The sequence below is a fragment of the Cucumis melo genome, chromosome 2 (genome assembly GCF_025177605.1).
Source record: "Cucumis melo cultivar AY chromosome 2, USDA_Cmelo_AY_1.0, whole genome shotgun sequence".
Classification (NCBI taxonomy): Eukaryota; Viridiplantae; Streptophyta; class Magnoliopsida; order Cucurbitales; family Cucurbitaceae; genus Cucumis; species Cucumis melo.
In genome coordinates this window covers 23,830,109-23,850,472 of record NC_066858.1, presented here as the reverse complement: position 1 = coordinate 23,850,472, position 20,364 = coordinate 23,830,109, and the positions used below count along the sequence as shown (strand labels likewise).

The window sequence follows — 20,364 nt, the reverse complement described above, 5'->3', positions numbered from 1 at the left end:
GAGAGAGCGCTGGATGCAGAGGTTTATCGACCGGTTCGTGTTTTTGTGATACGAATCAGTACAAATCGCAAGAAGGGGTCGATGAACCGCTGCCTCCACTGACTCCACCTCTCATTGAATCAAGAAAAACAACGAAAACAAAAGAGACCCATAAAAAAACAAAAGAAAAAAAAAAGAACGAACAAAATCAAGAATTGTAAAAAGTTTGGGCAGATCTAAAAATAAAGATGAAAGACGAAAACGAAAGGACGAAAGAGAGAGAACCCATTTGAATCAGCATCGCCATTGCCATCAATTTAAAGAAAGTGGAAAGGGAGATTGAGGAATCACAGAAAGTGAGAGAGAGAGAGAGAGAGAGAGAGAGAGAGAGAGAGAGAGAGAGATGGGATGTGTAAGGGAAGGGAAGAAGAATGTGAAGGGAAATTGGGGAGTTATAAAATGGTTGAAGAAATGGAGTTGAGTTGGGTGAGTGGTGGGATTTTGTCTTCATGAAATCAACGGCTGAGAATGACCAGAAAATGGGTCGCCGGAGAGAGGAGACGGCAGATTTGATGGCCGGAAGTAACGGACAGTCCAATAATTCTGTAGCAGACTACACCCGCTTTCGCTTTTAAGGTTAAAATCATTCGGTTCCTACTTCTCCTTCCTTATTTAGTTCTCCATTTTATTTCCACTCCATTTTTCTCTAACCTTTTCTTTTTTATTTTTGCTTTTCTTTCTAAATTAAGTCTTTTCTTTTTCTTTATAAAACAAAATAGTTTATTTGTAATTTTTTTTTTACAATTTAAAACAATTTCACTAATTTAAACTTTTAACCTTTCATAATTATAACCAAATAAAAGGTAATAAATATTTTGAATTGATATATTTAAAATATAGAAATCAAAATAGTATTTTAATAAAAGGTAATAAATATTTTGAATTGATATATTTTTTTAATTCTTAATTTTTTATTTGTTGGTTGACATTTCACCTGAAAAATAAACAATAATCGATCATAAAATGAAAATTTATATAATCGTAATAATTTTTTATTTATGCTCTCCATGTTTTTTTTTTTTTTTTTTAGAATTTCAAACATTAGTAAAAACTTAAACTTAGTAAAAATTGGTATGAAGATGATATGTAAATTAATACAAAGATATAAGAAATAAACAAAGATTAAAGGATTGTTGATCTAATAATAAATCTAACACATTCCAACAAAACAATGATACACATTTGACAACAACTATATTCATATTTGAAAATATTTCCTGGAAGTTATTTCTACTTAAAAAATAGTAATCTGATTTTTATCTTTGAATAACTTACATATATACATGCCTAATTGGCCTAACAACTCTCACCATATATAACGAAAGTTCATACAACATGAACAATGCAATGATAATACATATACATATAATATCTACATAATCTATATCTATATAATTATAAACAGACAAAAAGAAAAAAAAGAAATCTATAAATGTTTACAGGCTAATTAATTTTTTAAAATAAAAAAGACAAAAACAATGTCTTTCGAAAAACCTTAAATGTTAACTAAATTAGATGGTTCATACTAATAAATAATTCTTAGAGAGGCTAGAATTCATAGTTAATTTTCTTTTTTTTTAAAAAAAAAGAACCATACTTTTCACAAAGAATGTATATACATAATCTTGCTATCAATCAGCTTGACAGTCTGATCCTGCCAAAATATCAGATAGAGAACCAAAATTCAAAGATTCTATTTTCCAAATACCTTGTTTTCTCTGCTACGACCTTCTTCCTCTTCCTCCCAAACAAAGAACTATAGAAGCAAAAAAAATCGAAAATTGATCATGCACAATATCGTCTCTCTATCTTCAAAGGCTTCAGTGATCGTAATTAGGTCTCTCCAACCATTTGGTATGTCATCAATAACAAGTACTTCTTGAATCCATGAATCTTTTCCTTCCATCTTCTATACTTGCATGAATGGAGTTTTTATAAGTTCCATCAATGAAGGTTGCATAAACAGCCTCATTAAATTTATAAATGTTCAAGGACTCTTGATCAACTAGGCCAACTTGGATTCAAATTTACCTTTTACTCTCCCCAACCAACAGATTACTCCATTTAAATACGCATGTGAGACGATGAAGGCAACAAGTGGAGACATCTCCATTTTTTGTCGTTACCAAACCTCAAAACATCCATTTCCATTCTAACCCTAAGCAACTTGTATTGTATTGTTTCGTGGAAGTGCTACAACCAAATCCAATAGCATCATATATTATCGCACCAAGGAACTTGAATAAACTAATAACAATTGTCATCAAACAATAACGATGGAGATTTAATCAGTTCCAAATCCAAATCAAAACTTGCACGCAAATGCTTTCTATTATCAAAATCCATGCATTGCATTTAACATTGAAACTGTCATTGACGAAGGTAACAGCTTCATCATTTGTGCAGATTAGCAAAGCACCAGTAAGGGTTTGAAATTGAGTAGCAGAAGCGTAATCCAAAGCTATATCATTCCCAAGTTTTACAAACTAACCTACAAATAGGTAAATTGGAGATATATAACAAGTTTAGAGAAGATTGTTGTACCAATACAAGTTGGAAGTCTTCCCCAATCGACCATGATCAGCTTTTTACTCTCACAAAGAAGAATAATTTCCTCCAGCTTCTCCATCTCATGAAACAAAACCATTAGTTATCTTTGTAATTAAGATAAAACAAACATAATTAGCTTTGATTTTCTCTATATATGTGGAAACACAATCCCATAATTTACTCACTAATTTAACTGCTCATTCGGATGATCTTTTATATTTATTAATTTCTTTTTATAAAAATCATCTTATAGTTTCAATTTAAGAAAAAAAAAGATTAATTTATTTTTAAAAAATTTATCTAAACTTGATTTGTAGTTTCAATTTAAAATTTGAATTTCATTTTTATCAATCTTAAATTTAAATAATTGTATCAATTTATAATCTCTATTAAATCAATTTTCATAATAAAAAAATTTCTCGACTTATAATTATAAATGTTTAAAATTAGACATTTAAGATGGACATGTCTTCCTGAACTTAAAATAAATTATTGTTTTATTTATAATATAGCTTTTAGATATTAAAAAATGGTTGTTGGTGTAAGACTCTGCCCTTTATATGATTTTAAATTTCACCTTCATAATATTTGTTTTTATTAAAAGTTAAAGAGTCTCCATAAAGAAAAAAATATAATGTAATTAATAAAATATATATAAAAGGAAGGTCAATAATAATAATAATAATAATAACAACAATAATAATAGTAATGGGTCAAAAAAATAAAATAATCTAAAATTTTCAATCCAAGATAAAAAATAATGTTGTTTTTTATATATATATAAAAATTCTTAACAAACAATTAAATAATCTAAATCCGAAATACAAAAATTTGATGGATTTAGATTTGTGGTAAAAATGTTTGCATTTTAATTTTTTTTAAAAAAAAGTTTAATAAGTCTTCATTTTCTTAGTTTTGATCAATAACTAAAACGTTGTTCTCATGAGTTTGAATTTTTTTTTTAATTTTGAATATTGGTTTTGAAACAATAATATATAATTTATTATTTCTCTTATTGATGAAACAATCGAAAGTCGGGAGATCCGAATCATAGACTTTTTTTTTTTATCATTAGTACGATCCAAAAGTATAGTTGAAGTAACAAACATGAACATTATTATTAAAAAAAATAATAAACCCTAGATTATTGAGTGTGTATTTATGTGAATATTTTGAAATAATTGATATGATTGAAGATTAATTGTGAAGACAAAAAGAAATGGTTTTGGGACAAAATAATCAAACATGAATGTTTGAAGCACATGGGTTTCACAACCCCTATAATTTGCCACACCCCATGTGATAAAGTTCAAGTACTTGAAAAAAAGAGAAAAAACCCTTTAGTTTTCTTTTCTATACGTAAATTATATATATAGACATAAAAAACGAGAATCATATTGATAATTTGTCACTTAAATAGGGTTTATAAAATGAACTATGATAGTAAGAAAAGAATTAATAGTCATCAAACATATTCGACATATTATAAGGTGAAGTTCTAAAAATAACCTCACGTGGTAATTTTGACGGTGTAGATATATCATTCAATCTTTTTAAATAAAAATTCTAAATATAGTAATTTATGATAATCTATTTCTAGTAAAAATGAATGGATAGACTAAAACAATAATCCAAATAAACAAACAATGTGGATAGTCAAAATCTACATCTCATCGATAGAGTTTTATAGCAAAGACCAAACATAAACATAATTCAAAATCTAAAATCGTAAACCCTAACTAAGACTATAACCACCAAATATTTATTAGCCAAATCCAACTCATAAACACCCATGCAAATATATATATATATATATATATATATATATATATATATTGAAATACAAAAAGAGAAAGACAATTTCCAAGAAAAGAGAAAAAGCTTAAAAAGCTTTTTTGTTTTTTATTATTTTTTTTTTCTCCACATTTTTATTAATTAATTAATAAAAGGGGAAAAATTGATGATAGCCAAAAAGAGTCAATGGATAAAAAAGAAAAAGAATAAAATTGAAGAAAGGACTGTCCACCGACCCACACGCTTTTCTAATTTTAACGCAATACAAATCCCACATCGGCCACCGCCAATTTCCTCCTCCAGATTCAAATACACATTCTCGTTTTTTGCTCCGCCGCCGTCTCCGTCGCTTTTTTTTTTCTTTTTTTTTTTTTTTTTAATTTTCTTCTTTCTTTCTCTGATTGTTTATCAATCAATTAATCAATAGCATTGTGTTCGTCATTTGTGAAATCCCCGGCCGATAATGGCTGCACTAGCAGTTGAGCAGCTTAATCAATTACGAGACATTTTTGCACGATTTGACATGGATTCAGATGGAAGTCTTACAATTCTTGAATTAGCAGCATTGCTTCGATCTCTTGGTTTGAAGCCATCCGGTGATCAAATCCATGTTCTTCTTGCTAATATGGATTCAAACGGTAATGGATCTGTTGAGTTTGATGAATTGGTGACAGCGATTATGCCGGATTTCAACGAAGAGGTAATGGTAAATCAAACGCGACTTCTGGAGGTTTTCCGTTCGTTCGATCGAGATGGGAATGGATATATCACAGCGGCGGAACTGGCGGGATCTATGGCGAAAATGGGACAGCCATTGACGTACAGAGAATTAACGGAGATGATGAAGGAAGCAGATACGGATGGCGATGGAGTTATTAGCTTCAATGAATTTGCATCTGTAATGGCTAAATCTGCCGCTGATTTTCTAGGGCTTGCAATTTCTTGAGCGAATTAGGTCAGAATTGTTTCTCCTTCTTCTTCTTCCTCTTCTTCTTCTTCTTCTTCTTCTTCTCTTCAATTTGAAAGTGTAATATAATTATCAAAAGTTTTCCCTCACTCTTATCTAATCAACAAACACCAACCCCCCGCCCCACCATCATCTTAGAATTTTCCATTAACTTAGCGTTTGATCATCCTAACAAACTTCCGAACTTTTTCTTTCCCATTTAAATCTCTATTCACTTTGTTTATACGTTGTAATAAATTTTCCCTCCATATTAACTTTTTAAAAGACAGATACCAATAAAGCTGTTTTTTTCTCTTTTTTTTTAACGTTTGCTGATTATGGATTTAAATTTAATATGAACTTTATGAACCATCAGATCAAACCCTCCTTGAAGATGATCTTATATCCTATTGTGTTTAGATAGTTGTAGAAAAGTCAGTTCTTCGTTCCATCGTCGACCATATCTATGTCTCTACAATGAAATGGATCAGACTCTTGAATTGCAAGGTACCACTACACACAAGCTCAATATATACGAGCCTTATTCCATGAAATAACTCGAATTGAAATGTCTCGTGAATTAATGTCAACCCATAAATTGTTTTCATGTTTTGTTCTGTCCAATCGAGTGGGTAATGTGTCTCCTTAAGCTATGAGAGGATACAAATTCTCAATTGAAGAACCCACTTTAGGAGTGATGGGAACACATTGGACGACAAATTTGTTTTGATTCTCAAAGTTAAATGATTGAATAATTAATATTTTATTTATATATATATATATATATATATATATATATATATATTAACCATTACCAACATTTTAGTCCTACAATGTTAAAATTAGATGTAATCTAATCAAAATTAAAACTTTAAAGTTACTATATGTTTTATGATAGAAAAAGCTCATTCCTACGAAATTTCCATGAGGAATGACGTCCACTCATATTGTCATTTTTTAAGTTTTAGTAAGAATAAAGAATGGTCTAGGGGATGAGGACATGGATAAGGAAGTCAATGCTTGATCCTGTTTTCCCTATTAACAATCATAATCATAACATCAACTGCTCCTCTTAATATATAGACTAATAAATTATGAAAGTTGGTAAGAACGATTATAGTTAATATTAATTATCACATCAAAAGTTGAGAATTTAATAAATGAATAAATAAAATAAACACCGGTAGTACATTAAAATTTAAAAAAGAAAAAACAAAGTTAACGATATTTTTCATACTTATGGAAAGATTTTATCTTTTATTTGTGATAAGTTAGACTGTGGGGGTAGATAAAGTAGTAATAAATGAATAAATAAAATAAGAATCGTTAATACATTAAAATTTATATTTTGACCATCCGATCTAAGGAAAGATTTGTGATAATTTTTTAAAATATTTTTCTTAGTTTAACTTTTAGTTGATATCCAAAACTTGCAAAATGTGGAGCTAATTTTCAATTAAATAATGTACTTTTAATGACGTTCTTCACACCACCAACTTAATAAGGTTCCTTTTTAAAAAAATATGAAAATGACTTACCATCGTTTGAATAGTTAACACCAAACAATTATTTAATAATTTTGAAAAAAGAATACTTCCTTTAAATCACTCTATTAAAAGACCACGAGTTGGGAAGCTACAGGAATTATAATGATCTCTTTTTGCAACTTTCCAACCTCCATTGTGGAATAAGAGAATAAATTTAAGTAGAAAAAAAATTTAGTTTTCATCGTTGTTAATATCATATAAAACTCCAAACGAAAAATCGTATCGATTTAAATCCTACCTTTTATAAATTTACACCTATTTAAAACCCATTTTCTTCTGATTTCATTCAAAATCTCTCCATTACAATTTACTATTTTCTAAAATATTACTGTAATAGCAAGAAAATTTTGAGAAAAATAGAAAAAAAAAACGGAAAATATAAAATCACTTACATTTAAAATCTAATGACACAAAACAACCTTTTTTTTTTTCTTTTAAGCTCAAAACTCAAATGCGATGACTACTTCATCCTAGCTAATCTTTAATGGCTATAAATTATAATTTACTACATAACACTGCTTAAATGCTTATATAGACCTTACAATTTTGAGGTGTTGGAGACCCAACCATTTGTTTGCGCTTCAGCCGATCCCGAACTGTGCTTGTAGATTCCAGAAAGAACCTACAAAGTTTAATACTTAAGATCAAGCATCGAAGCCCTCTTATCACAATTATAAGTACCTAATACAATCTAACGATTTCATTTCTTCACATGATAGAATAAGGTCCTAGTTTTCCATGTTTGATCTATAGAAGAACCAACTAAGAGTCGTGCATCACACTCCGTGCCAAGGTTCTCCAAACTTATTTGTAACTAAACAAAAACCAAGATCGAGAGAAGTATTTCTCGTCAATTAACGTTATGAACACGATTCTTGCACAATTTCATACTGACCCAGAAGAATCCAAGAGCACAGCAATGTTTGAACTTCACAAGTCCGATTGGTTGCAAATGACTATGTCAAGAAACTGCAATAGTTTGACATCGTGTACTTCGCTTAGCTGGAAACAACCTCTTATGTTAGTATACGGGAGTAGAGTGTAAAAGGGAATGAACCCACCAAACTGTTGCTTCCTCAAAGATTCATTCTAGAAGTTGTTAAAGTATACTCCTCTCTATGGCAAGAAATTTGAATCCATAGAAGCTGCATGATTATCTACGAGTGAGTTCGAAGAAATTTTGGATCTTCTGATGCTCTGATGCTAAAATTGGATTTCCTTTGTTGGAATTTGTTATTGGAAATGCGATGGTTCATAGTGGGCAGTTTCAACTCACGAAGTAAGACCAAGGTAACACAACACCATTCAATCTCTCCATCTATGTTTCTCTCTCTCAGATACTGTACGATCTTTTCTCGACCGATGATGGTCTCTGGGGGAAGAATCTCTATGTCTGTGCTTGTGATGTTTCGAGTGTTTTCTTTGGCTCTTCTTTCCTTGAGAAGATCCTTTTTTTCTATCTCGTGATTTAGAGTGCTCTTTCGTATGATAATCATCACTTGATGCACTATCCTCTGAGTCACTACTTTTATATCTACGCCTCCTTGAACGTTTTCTTCTCTTTTCATCTTCCGATGATGAGCTGCCGCTACAATCACGATGAATGTCAACTCGCCTGTTGTTAGCCTTCCTATCCCCCTTGTCCTTGTACATCTCTTCTTCATAAACTTTACCTGAAGTTTTCTTGGAAGAGGTGGATTCCATAATTTTACTACCACTTCCAGCTGAGTTATGATCGAGTTTATTGTCTTCTTTTCTGCTATTTAGGTCATGTCCTGCAAAGCCTGTCATTCGATGGTCCGATAGAATCCCAGTGGTTGATGGGGTGGGATAAGGCTTATCTTCAACTGAAAGGATATTGACATTCTGTTCACCAACAGGTACAGCTTCATTCTGAGGAGCTGCGGTTTGACCTTTCTTTGATGGAGGTAGATCTGAGGGCACTTCCAAGCCCAGTTCTTTACCCAAAGATTCCAGAAAGTCACCCGCAATCAAACGGTTAAGTGTTGTATTAGCCACTTCAACTTTCTTGTTAGGATCCTCGGCTTGCTTGAGAGTTGATGTACTCTCTTCATCATCCGATTCATCAGAGAAAATAGCCTGCCAACAATTTATAGCACCATGTATGTCAGAGAGACGGTCATGAATCATGAGTAGAAGTATACAACAGAAGCAAGAAAGATAGCAATGACATAGCTGATCGCAACAGATAGGGAGAGTTCCAGATATCCTCATAAATTTGGAAGATGGCATTTTCCAAAGAGAGGAGAGAACAATGCTAAGCACAATGACCTTGTGCTCATAACTTCAGGGTGGGTGTATAAAAAAGATTGAACTTCACACGCAACCAGAAAGATCATATATATTATATCAGGAGGAGAGAAATAAAACTGGCTTCATAGAGAGAGGTGGAGAGTATGAAAGTAGGAGGAAAGGACACAAACCATACATTTTTCTGTTGTTATCTTTTCAGAGCAGTTTTATCTTTTATTTTTTATTCGGATCAGTGATAACATATGCTGCCATAATGAAAAAAATGCCAAGCAATTTCCTTCCACCAGATTGATTTTTCCTTTATTACGAAAGGAAGTTCATGAAAAATAATTACAAGTGGAAGAACTAGACACCCAACCTAAGCATTTACCTTGCAGTTCACCAGAGATGTTATGTAACTATTTGATAGATACTAGCTTGTATAGTTGGAGTCCTTTCTTTTGGAGGGAGGTCCCCTTTTTTGGGTTTGGATTTTGTAAGTCCGTGTATTGTTTCGTTTGTTCTCAATGAAAGTGGTTTTTTTCATAAAAAATGTGCAGTAGAGATGTGCTTTACATGGACATTGTATTCAGTAAGTGTTGATAGCAAAAATAATAATAATAATTAATTAATTAATAAAAATGGAGATTGTCTATCCATAAAAGACAGTAAGCCCATGCAAGGAAAATCCTATGCCAGAGAAAAAAAGTACCTTATATAGATCAACAGGCCGATCAACGCATTCAACTTCTACTTTCTCATTTACATTTTCAGATCCATCCGTGTCTTTTTCTTCGGCATTTGATTGAGGTAATGAAGAAGGGGTTGAGGTTAAAGATTCTTCAACCTTTGTTGATTTGACAGAATTTGATGTGAAAATAAGTGTATCCAACTTGCTCCTCATTCTAGGTGCTGGTGGTGGCTGCAAAAGATTTATTTAACATTTATATTAACTAAACAATAAGATATGTAAAATCCACACCATAGTGCATATGATGATACAAAAAACTACCCCTTTACATACTTCTAAGCGTCATTTGCCAATATCAGAAAATGTCTAAGCAGGGAATAAAAAATGGAACCAAGAAAAGGCAATTCAAGACCCAGCGAATGAATTTTGTTTAAGGCAGCTGCAGTAAATGCTTTCTAGAAAAAGAAGAATGAGGACTTTAGACTCCCAATCATCTAAGTTTAGAAACAAAAAGAAACAAAATAAGGTAAACCCAATAGAGCACCTTCCCCATGTAGGGATCAATGAGATCAAACCGCTTGCACAGAATAGGAGCAGGGCGCCACTGATATTCTTCCCGTTTAGGGAACATTTTCTCCATCATTAAACCTTCTAGCTTTGTATCTTTGACTTCCTGTTGAAGTGTTAGTCAACAATGAGAATCCTGGATCACAAATGCATAAGAAAGCACAACAGCACCTTGTACACACCTCTACACCACCAGAGGTAAACTGCATTCCTCCAGTGGCTAAAAAATCCACAAAGTGCTCAGCAGAGAGCTTAGCTTCTTTCAACCCTTTCCCTTTCTCAATCGCCTCTGCAGCAGCCTCAAAGTCCAAACGTTCACGCGCACGAGCTGCTTCTGACATATTAATAGCTCCAACAGGAGCACCAGTGCGCAGGCCTCCTTGATACTTTTCCTTTAAAAACTGCTCAAATCTTTCTTGCTTAGCTGGATCATCCTTGAAAGGTTTGACAACCTCTGGCATCCCACCCTAGAATTCATCATATTCAAGAATTTATTACGAATAAACTTAGTTCGTGTGATAAATCAGTCAGATCGTCTTAATCTTCTTTTTCAAAATTCACCATATTCTGGTATTTTAGTCAGATTCACATGTAAGAACGGAAAAAAGAACTAATAACCCCAAACTAATTTAAGGGTAAATCTGGTGTGAGCGCGTCTAGTGTAGACACGTGTTTGAATGGATGGTTATCCTAACTGAACTATCCAAATTCAAGTTTCGGAGCAAGCAAATTAAGAATTATCTTTTTGCAAAGAAGCATACTTTACCTCACCCACATTTTGTGAACTGAATGGCATTCTTCGTAATGCAGACAGAAAACCTCACACAAAGATGCAAAAGTCTAGCTATTAAGCAACCTCCCAAACCTTCTCGTGGGACCTCTCAACCTCTCCAAAAAATCCCATTGTTTCTCTCTAACCAAATATCCCACAAAATAAGGACGAAAAAGAAAAGAACAAGCAACAAGATCCTGCCTTTTAACTCAATTTATCTCAAAAAGGAGAATTCAATCACAGATATGCCTCTACTGCCAGCCAAAACAATTCCAAATGAACTCAACCACTAGCTCTAACTCTAAGGGCGTAAACTAAAAGCAATTCCATAATAAAGGGTTGACGTCCTCCTTACATCGCGTACAATGAATGCACCATTGTAGGTCCAACACAAAAGAAAACTCTCACTGGGTCCAGTGTGTTCACTCCTGATTCCCCCATAAAAAACCTAGCAGGCAAGGAATCTAACTTTCTTGAAATTTCTGAACTTCCAAAGGGAGAACAAGGTAGTGTTCCATGTGATTGAAAAGAGGAACACTAGAAATGGAAAAATGAACTACACAAGAAACTCTCAGAAGAATTGAGCCCAAGCCCTAACATCCCTTCTCCCATGACAGACAAATCATTCAAAATGATACAAAAGAAGGCTAGCACGTCCATTGTCAAGTGATTGAAAAAGGATGATGGAAGCCCAAAGAAATCAAACAAAAATGAATAAGAGGGATGCAATATAGAGGCGAACAAAAGCTAGCTACTCACCGATGATGTAGGTTTAGTAAATGTATCCGAAAGATTGTATTGGACATGCACGCCATCAGAAGCTGCAGGTGGATTTAACTCTTTAGCGCTTCTTGCCAAAGGCTTTTCACCAAGGATTTTTCCACGACTTTCGGCTGTCATCCTCTCCAGGCTTGGGGACAATTTATCATCAAATTGAGGCTTAGGTTGGTCCACGTGCTTCAGTTGCTCCTCCCATAGCTTCCTTGAATAATATTCCTGGCCAGTTCCTCCATTAAGAAAACTAAATAATGGATTTGACTTATTTTTTTCTCTAGAGAGATCCTCAAATAGTTTTCCACAGCGAGCAACCAAAGTTGCCACCCCTTCAATTAGAAGTTTCAGATTATTATCCTCAGGAGGGGGAACCTCAACAGGAGGGGTGTCAGCAAGCTTATAGCCACCAATGAGAGGCCCTGCAAATTTGTGGTGGGGTATAAAGTCCTTAGGTATTACAGGAGGATCAAACCTGGAAATAAATAGACAAGTAAAGGTCAGAAGAACGAAAAATGCCCACAATGTTTTCATGTTTCAAAAGATCCTGCAGACTACTCAAACTGATACATCCCCAAACTAACAAAAGGAAATAAAATGTCTTTTCTTTTGCACCTTTCCATCTGGTAGTCAGATTTCGAAGCAATTCTAAATCCAAGCAAGACACCCTCAACTTTTCTTCCAATCAACTTTTGTTTTCCATCTGTAATCATCTTAGAAGGAGGCTCATCCTCTTCTTGTACATATGTTTCCTCGAACTCATAACCTGCCAACAAAAAGCAATGAGGAAACTACAGAGTCATTGCAATATTCATGTACATGACTAGATTATAATGATGAATTGACATATTTCCAATTACGGATCATCTCTAAACAAATATTCTTACCAACATGATGGCAAACCCCTTGATAAAGTATAAAGGATGGTGATCATCATCATAATCTAATTAATATTCACTTTCAATAAGGTAGTATGCTATCTATCCAGAGATGGCGATGGGGAAGGGCCAAGGATGGGATGGAACATTCCTCAAATTGGGAGTTAGGTCTGCTGCACTGTTTTTAATTATTTTTAGTATAAACTCGATGATCATTAACAAATACATAAAATAAATTATTTTTATTAAAAACCCTTCTAATTATATCTTTTTTACATGAATAATTAGTTTTTAAAATTATTTCTTTTAACAATTTAATTAGAAAACCATATGTGTATGCACAGAGTTGAAAATAAGCTGGGGATGGTTCAAGTCAGAACGAGGGTGCATTCCTCGTTGCCATCCCCATTTTTAATGGAAGGAACCACCAGAAGGCTTAGAAGTAAAGCACTAATTAGAGGGGAAAGAAATAAAATAAAATTAATAAACAGCTGTAGAAATTGGTATGGCACTGGTTAAAGCACTAATAACAAACTCATCCAAATAGGAAAGTGATCATCCATCCATCCAACCTTATAAGAATGGACCACCACTTTTTACGAGAGCCAACCTAGGACGAAACTTAAGAACTCACTGAAATCCACAATGGTACTTAAAAAAAAAAAAGGACCGTACAGCACCAAAATGAGGATATACCACAAAATACTAACCAGAGGTATAAACATCCTCATCTTCAACATCAAGTTCTTCAAGCGCACCAATGCCAAAGCCAGAAGCAATCCTCTCAGCTGATACATAGAAGTTAATGATTCAAAACCTCATATAAAAGAAGAAGAAAAAGAAACTCAGATAAATCATAAATGCAATCAGAGACTGAAAAAGGCATACAACAAAATTAAAAAGCAATAAAAGCAATTTGCGAAGTCAATTGCTGAGGTAAAGATCTTACTCCTAAAGCCAAAAAGATTATTCTTCGTGGAGAAAACTTTTTTGTAACCTTCCTGATTCCCAGCTGTGCGCGCTCTTTTCATTTCTAGATTAAAAACATGACCAAAATAAATAAAGTACAGAAAATCAAAATAGGATTAATAGTCCAGAACTTTTTCCATATGAGTTACAAAAGAAATTAAATACCCATAAACTCTGGTGCATGCTTGTAAGGATCAAAACCTAAACCATGCAAATCCTGTTTTGGGTTGATCACATAAACCTGTTTGAACAAAAAAAACAGCACCAAAACACAAAATTTATCCTAAAACAATAAAGAACGATAGTAAAAATAACGCCCAAAAACCACTTGAAACACATCAAATGCTGAGAAAATAGCAAGGAATCAACCCATTAACATGTTTTATGACCCTTTTGCAGTTAATCTGCAAAATAGAGTGCAAAAGAAGTCATCGGTCTGGGTTTCTTTTTTTTTTTTAAGTTTCTTTACAGATTGGCTTCGATATTTTATTTGTTAGGCTTGGTTATCTTTTTCATCTTTTATTAGACAAAACACTGTCCCCTAGAACCACAAACCGTCAATAACTAGAAGCTATAGGCCCAAACATTATTCTTACAGGTGTGCTTTGAGAAGACGAAACATCACCCTTGGCAGGTTGAGAAACAGTATCATCATCATCCTGAAACGGTTCAGAATTAGGGATTTCCGATTTGACATCACCGGTTGAAAATCTTAGAAATGCTTTTCGTGCATCTCTTCGAGCATCTGTAGTGAACAAGTTGTGGTAGCTAGTTAACAAAAAGTGGCTGATATCTACGTTCTAGCCAGAGAGGAGAATTCACAGATAAGAACAAGTCATCAAAGCAAAGAAAATAAAGCACCGCATCAAAAAATTTAAGTGAAATTTTACAACTCTTTCCAACCAATTCCACAGCCTCATCTAATATGTCAAGTTGGTGTATGAAGAAAAAGTTAACCAAGCATACACAGAGTATTTATGTTCACCAGCTGTACATTAACCAAGTATACACAAGACATTTATGAAGCGAAGTTTTTTCAAGTGGGGCTTTTTTTTTTTTTTTTTTGGCGTGGATTAAATACTACCAAAAAACTACAGAGAATGTTTCCCTCCCTGGCAGAGAGTCCAAATTGATCTGTTCTATGCTACAATAGTATTAAAACTCAAGGCTCACCTTTTCTTCTTGTGTCCCTTCAGTATTAAGTTAAACTATGTTATGGTTAGGGATGGATCAGATTCTTCACTCTGAAGAAGTTGAACATGTGGAATATCTATTACGAAAGCACAAACTAGAGGCTGGGCAGAGGAAGCCCAACCTCAAACACCTAATGCTGAAACACCTTCAATTGGATATCTATCAGAAAACAGTGTGATATCCATAAACTGTACAATGTCACAAAACCTAGCAAAAGAACTTTTCTTGTCTTTTGAAGACTGATTTCCTTTTTAATCTTGCCTATAGTATAAGAAGAAAGCCAGATACATTCTAAAAGACCTAATCTATAGATAATAGATCACTGTCATGGGGAGAGGTGAAAAATCAAAATGGGAGGAAATAGAAAAACACACGTGCATGCAATAAAAGCTTCTGATAGAATAAGAAAAATGTACCATAACGGGAATTAGCTCGTGAGTCCTTTATTGCACGTCCTTGGCGCCACCCCATCTTTAATAGTAACTTCACACCTAATCAGTCAACTGGATGCTTTACTAAATAGAGACTTGATTTACAAGAAAATTTGTATTCTTCTAAACTAACCTATGGATTCTGCAGCTGGAACAATTAATTCATCAGGAACAGGTCCAGGAATAGCAGACGGCCTGTGAAATATAAGTACTTTTTTCTAGTTAAACATTTGCAGGGGTGGGATATTGAAGATGGTAGAAGTCCAAATATAGAAAAAAGTTTTAAAAAACCAAAAAAAATCATGATACATAAAAAAAGAAAGGGTAAACTTAGGCACGTGATGCCTTGCCAACATACAATCTTAAATTTGCACCTCCAGCCAACATGCAATCTTTTTAACAAAATATTTAAGCACCTATCATGTAAGACCAATCTCGAGAGAGAGGAACAATTTCCCCACAGATTGAAAATTTTGTATTCATCATGAAAAGGAGGTTAGGGCTTTTCATAAAAGAAGAGGTGAGGAATTGAAGAAAGAGAGTTCATGTTCATGTAAGATCATAACATGTCCTATACATTTCAGAAAAAGAATGAAAATTGTTTTAACAGGAGGGTCCAATTGCAAATAATTCAAAGAAAAAGGTCTAGTTGACAAATACCAAAGAGTCCAACAGAGAACAAGATATATAAACGTATAAAATTTCTGCTTTTTGGTCAGATGTATATAAGTTCATGGTTAACCTCTGTTGTTGCTCCTTGTCGGCTTGCTTACGAGCAAGCTCTACTGCTGTGAAACCAAATGTATCAAACTGAGAAGATGTCCCCAGGCCTCGGCCTTCCAATTCCTAAAAGAAGGAACAAAGGATTAACAACTTTGTTCAAATTCTTCTTTTCAATAATGTATAAATTAGGGAAACACATGAGATCGTATACGAGAAGCGAATTATGAATATTTAAGATATAGCCAAAAAGTGAATAACACATATTTGATTCATCAGAGAAGCATCATTTACTTAAAAAATGTCAAGAATCAGCATGAAGGAGATGATGATGGATTTTCTTTTGAACAGACAAAAGCAATTTTCCAAGTTGAAAGCCTGAAGTGCCATACAAGTTCTTTTTATTTCATCCAAAGCAGATACTGCGTGATGGGATATTAGTTGTGTACTCAAAAAGTTCAAGCTCAAATGACTGACATGTATAGTTGATTCAAACTTCAAGAGTAACCAGTTTTCCCAGGCCTATAGTTGAGTCTATCTGGACTAGGAAATTCATTAAAATTGGACTCGTGCTGAATAGCATTCTCAAAACACTAATACCCTTTTGGGAAAACCCAACACAAATAGAGGGAAGGTGGTCCCATGGCCCCCATCAATCTTGTTACTACATTAAAAGTTATTCCATCCAATGGTCAGAAGAACATACAGCTTTTTCATCTTCGTCTAAGAAGTTTAAAATGTCTTGCTGCTTGACTTCAGCTCGATTCTTTCGGGACGATGTAAACGACTGTGGAGTCCAACCTGCACGTATTTGAAAACGAATGAACAAAAACTTCTGTAATTAGATCATATTAGAAATGGAAAATATTTGTTTGTCGACCTTCTTTCGAGCCCACTGTATTGTAATGGCCAGCAGAAAATCCTCCAGTGAATGCCCCATGAAATCTTCTGCGCCCTTCCTCGTCTCTAACCTAATGGTAATTATAAACAAGATCAATAAAATAATAAAACAATATAAAAGAGTATTAAACACCCTCTCTTTCCTTCAATCCAAAATTGAACTCCCCCATGATCTTAGTCACACAGTCGCGATTCTTGAGAGGTTAAGAAGGTTAGAGTCTAAATGCCTATTTAAGTAACTAGATTATCTGATAAGTTCATGTACATAGACTTCGTTTCAACTGACATTTCTTTCTCAATTAGTGTAAGGTACAAACTAAATAAAATTAAAGAAAATTAATGCAAGCTTGTAAACTAAAAACGAGATAGTTCAGATTTTGAATCCTATCCAGACAAAGGAGGAAAAACATTCTCAAACGACTCTCCAATCCTTTTAGATAAAAACTACATGAGTAAAACTATATTATTTTGTATCCACATGAGTGAAACTACATGAGTGAAACTACATGAGAAACTCATTGCCAAGTGATTGATACCAATTTCTTCAAGACGTAAGTAGTTCAAAATGAAGATGGAGCAATACCTCTTGTTTCCAGTGAGGGAGGGTTCGCATGGTACCCGAAGCGTCAGCCACAGATTTCCTTTTACGGCTGTTGATCTCTTCCTCCCGCTCAATTGGAGTTCCATAGAAAACGAAATCTTCTTCGTCCGATTCCATGAGTTTTCAACTTTCAAAACAAAAATTCTAAGTTATTCAGTATTGAAGAAGACAGATCCTTGAAAGTGAAGATTGGGGGAAATTGTTATGGATATATTGTTGAGGAATTACAAAGCCTCTTCCCGCGAATTCCAGATGAAGGTGATCGGAGCTTTACTTGGCTAGGGCGCGCTCGCCGGCGGGGTGATAAATTAACAAATTCTAATTCTACCTCGCTATGATTTTTCGTTTATTTATTTATTTATTTTTCTTTCTTTCAAACAAAGGATAGCTAACAAATAAAGCTCATTCTAAAAAATAGAGTATGATCGAAATGCGGTCGGATGGCTCAAACGTGACTGGAGTCATGTATCCGGTCCACAACTTGTAAATCAAGTCATGTAAGATACGGGACTCGGTGAGTCCTTGGTCAACTATAACCTCTCATACAAATTTTTTTAAAATTTTTTTGTTGTATTTATTCTCTTCTATTGCGAGATTTCGATAAAATTTTTAAAATTATTAACATTTTATGAAAATTACCATATCTATTTTAATGGGTGAGTTCTTTGGTGTATATAAGCAATCGACCGGGAGCTACTTTCTTTCTTCCGTAGAACGAGGATCAAGGCTCGCGACACCCCACTCCTAGGTGAGAATATCAAGACTTTTTTCATTCATAGAAGTACATAATGGCGGGAGAGGATCAAGGTGAGACCATGCCTTCTCCGTCCGCTCCGCTTCTTTACTGAAGTTTCCTTCTTGGTGTATAGTTCTTTTTCATTGAAATAATTGATGTTTCGTAGTATACTTGTTTTTAAAACAATTTTCAAAACAACATTTGAAATATAGCTCATTTACTATTGAACTTCTTTGCTATATTTCTAAATACACAACTAAGTACATAAGTTGGAATTCAAATTTCAAAATTTAAGTTATAACTTAAGTCCTTTTCAAATATAGCAAAAAAAACAAAAATACTAAGTTATTTTGTTTTTAAAAACAATTTTTGAATTACGAACCATAGAACCAAATGGTTTTTATTTTATGGTTTTATTACGCAATTTAATAGTTTCAAATACCAAGTATCATTTTCTATTGCTTTTACAAGTTTTTCTAATTTCTAATTCTCTACTATCATCTTATTTTCAACTTAATTTCTTTTTTTCTAAGAAAATTCAATTTGAAAAAAAAAAAAACAAGAAAACTTATATTTATATTTGACTTCATTCAAGCTTTCTTCATTCAATTTTTTCACACATTTACATATATCTTAAAGAGTTAATTGATATAAGCCTTTTTTCTTTCATCATTTAAAATATTTATAAATTTTATAAAATGTTGTAATTTTTTTTTTTTATTTAGAACAAATATCGATTTTGATCAATTTTAGCAATTTTTCTTCCATTTTTCACGATGCAGTCGTAGTTTTATTAGCTAATTATAACAACTTTCATTGATTTTCATAATGATATTCGTATTTTTAACGAATAAAATATTTATAAATACATCATTGTAATATAATAATACAATAATTTTATAGAAATTCAATACAAAAAGTTTACTATTTACAAAACAAAACTTATATAGAGTACAAAAACTTTGATAAATTTGGTATAGTTTAAGAAAAAAAATATATTTTATTGGACTGTTTTTACAAATTTAAAAATATATTTTATTGGAATGCATTTAGTTATACCTAAGTATAAAAGTTTGATGTATAAATTTATTTTGTAGAGTTGGCATTGAAGATGTCTATCCACTGCATTTAAAAAATAGTTAGGAAAAATTACAATCCATATTGTCAAAGTGTTATTTTATATAAATATTTTGTTTTTAAGCTAGTGTTACAAAAAAAAGGATATATATCATGACCAAGAAGAAGAGTAATACAAAAATCAACCAAATTTAGGATATGTCTGTATTGATTTTTAAAGTGTTTAACTTTTAAAATAATTCGTTTTAAGATAAATTGAGGTGTTTGGTATTTGATTAAAATAATATTTAGAAAATTTAGGGAAAACACATCCAACCAATTTTTATAATAAATGTTTATATTATGTTTAATGAGAAATCTCTCCCAAATATCTATTTTTCTTCCTCTGTTTTTTTGTTATTCACTATCTATTTTTCACTCGTCGTTCTTTTTGCTTTTTTAATTTTTTTTAATGTTTTTGAACATGTGTTCGTATACATTTAAATATAGGAATTTGCAAATGTTCGTCTATAGCCAAATCTACTTCACTTTTAACACTTGTGAAATAAATTATGAGAATGTAAAGAAGAACATGATCATTCGGTTCGTGAAATGAACATGAATAAAAAACATGATCGAATTGCATATCTTCTTATTTAGTTGATATTATATCATACAGGAAAAATTATTTATTTTATGTATATTTTGTTGTTAGAAATCAATTATTTTTCTTTATGGTCGTGTATTTACATTTTAATATATTTATGCATTTAAAATTGAATTGGCAAAAAGAAAAAAAAATTAATATTTATTATCAAATAACTAAAAAATTAATAATTTAAAGATAGCGTGCAATTAAGTTTAAAATATATTTATGAAAAAAATTCAAAATGTGTGTATTTTTTTTATGAAATTATTTCATAATGTTTAATAATATTTTATGCTAATT

At 32.6% G+C, this 20,364-nt stretch overlaps 2 protein-coding genes and 1 non-coding gene across 6 annotated transcripts; 1 reads left to right on the top strand and 2 right to left on the bottom strand.

Moving 5' to 3' along the window:
* MIR162 (microRNA MIR162) lies at window positions 1-103 on the bottom strand. The gene has a single exon (NR_120699.1). It is a non-coding gene; the product is annotated as a microRNA MIR162 (primary transcript).
* Window positions 104-4,557: 4,454 nt separating this feature from the next.
* Window positions 4,558-5,636, top strand: LOC103494094 (probable calcium-binding protein CML15). The gene has a single exon (XM_008455122.3). The coding sequence runs from the start codon at window positions 4,847-4,849 to the stop codon at window positions 5,327-5,329; it is 483 nt and encodes a 160-aa protein (XP_008453344.1). The 5' UTR covers window positions 4,558-4,846; the 3' UTR covers window positions 5,330-5,636.
* A 1,741-nt stretch (window positions 5,637-7,377) lies between these two features.
* LOC103494095 (G patch domain-containing protein TGH) lies at window positions 7,378-18,006 on the bottom strand. Of its 4 annotated transcripts, none has more exons than XM_008455125.3 (17): window positions 17,852-18,006; window positions 17,606-17,750; window positions 17,003-17,093; window positions 16,829-16,923; window positions 16,145-16,248; window positions 15,536-15,597; window positions 15,388-15,462; window positions 14,374-14,522; window positions 13,943-14,018; window positions 13,758-13,841; window positions 13,519-13,596; window positions 12,546-12,696; window positions 11,919-12,405; window positions 10,570-10,854; window positions 10,365-10,493; window positions 9,842-10,051; window positions 7,378-8,976 (listed from the first exon to the last, which is right to left on the bottom strand). In XM_008455125.3, the coding sequence occupies exons 2-17, from the start codon at window positions 17,738-17,740 to the stop codon at window positions 8,182-8,184; spliced, it is 3,006 nt and encodes a 1,001-aa protein (XP_008453347.1). In that variant the 5' UTR covers window positions 17,741-17,750; window positions 17,852-18,006; the 3' UTR covers window positions 7,378-8,181. The 4 variants fall into 4 exon arrangements, with proteins under 4 accessions (XP_008453347.1, XP_008453346.1, XP_008453345.1 ...); XM_008455124.3 differs by having other exon boundaries at window positions 17,836-17,971; XM_008455123.3 differs by having other exon boundaries at window positions 17,606-17,973.
* Between the last annotated feature and the right edge of the window lie 2,358 nt (window positions 18,007-20,364).

Bases quoted from the DNA above. Each gene is read 5' to 3' on its own strand.
- LOC103494094 (XM_008455122.3), top strand. From the start codon at position 4,847: ATGGCTGCACTAGCAGTTGAGCAGCTTAATCAATTACGAGACATTTTT.
- LOC103494095 (XM_008455125.3), bottom strand. From the start codon at position 17,740: ATGGAATCGGACGAAGAAGATTTCGTTTTCTATGGAACTCCAATTGAG. The intron at 10,855-11,918 runs GTGAGTAGCTAG...GATGAATTCTAG, and splicing joins TTACTAAACCTACATCATCG to GGTGGGATGCCAGAGGTTGT. The intron at 10,052-10,364 runs GTGCTCTATTGG...AATCTTTTGCAG, and splicing joins TTGATCCCTACATGGGGAAG to CCACCACCAGCACCTAGAAT.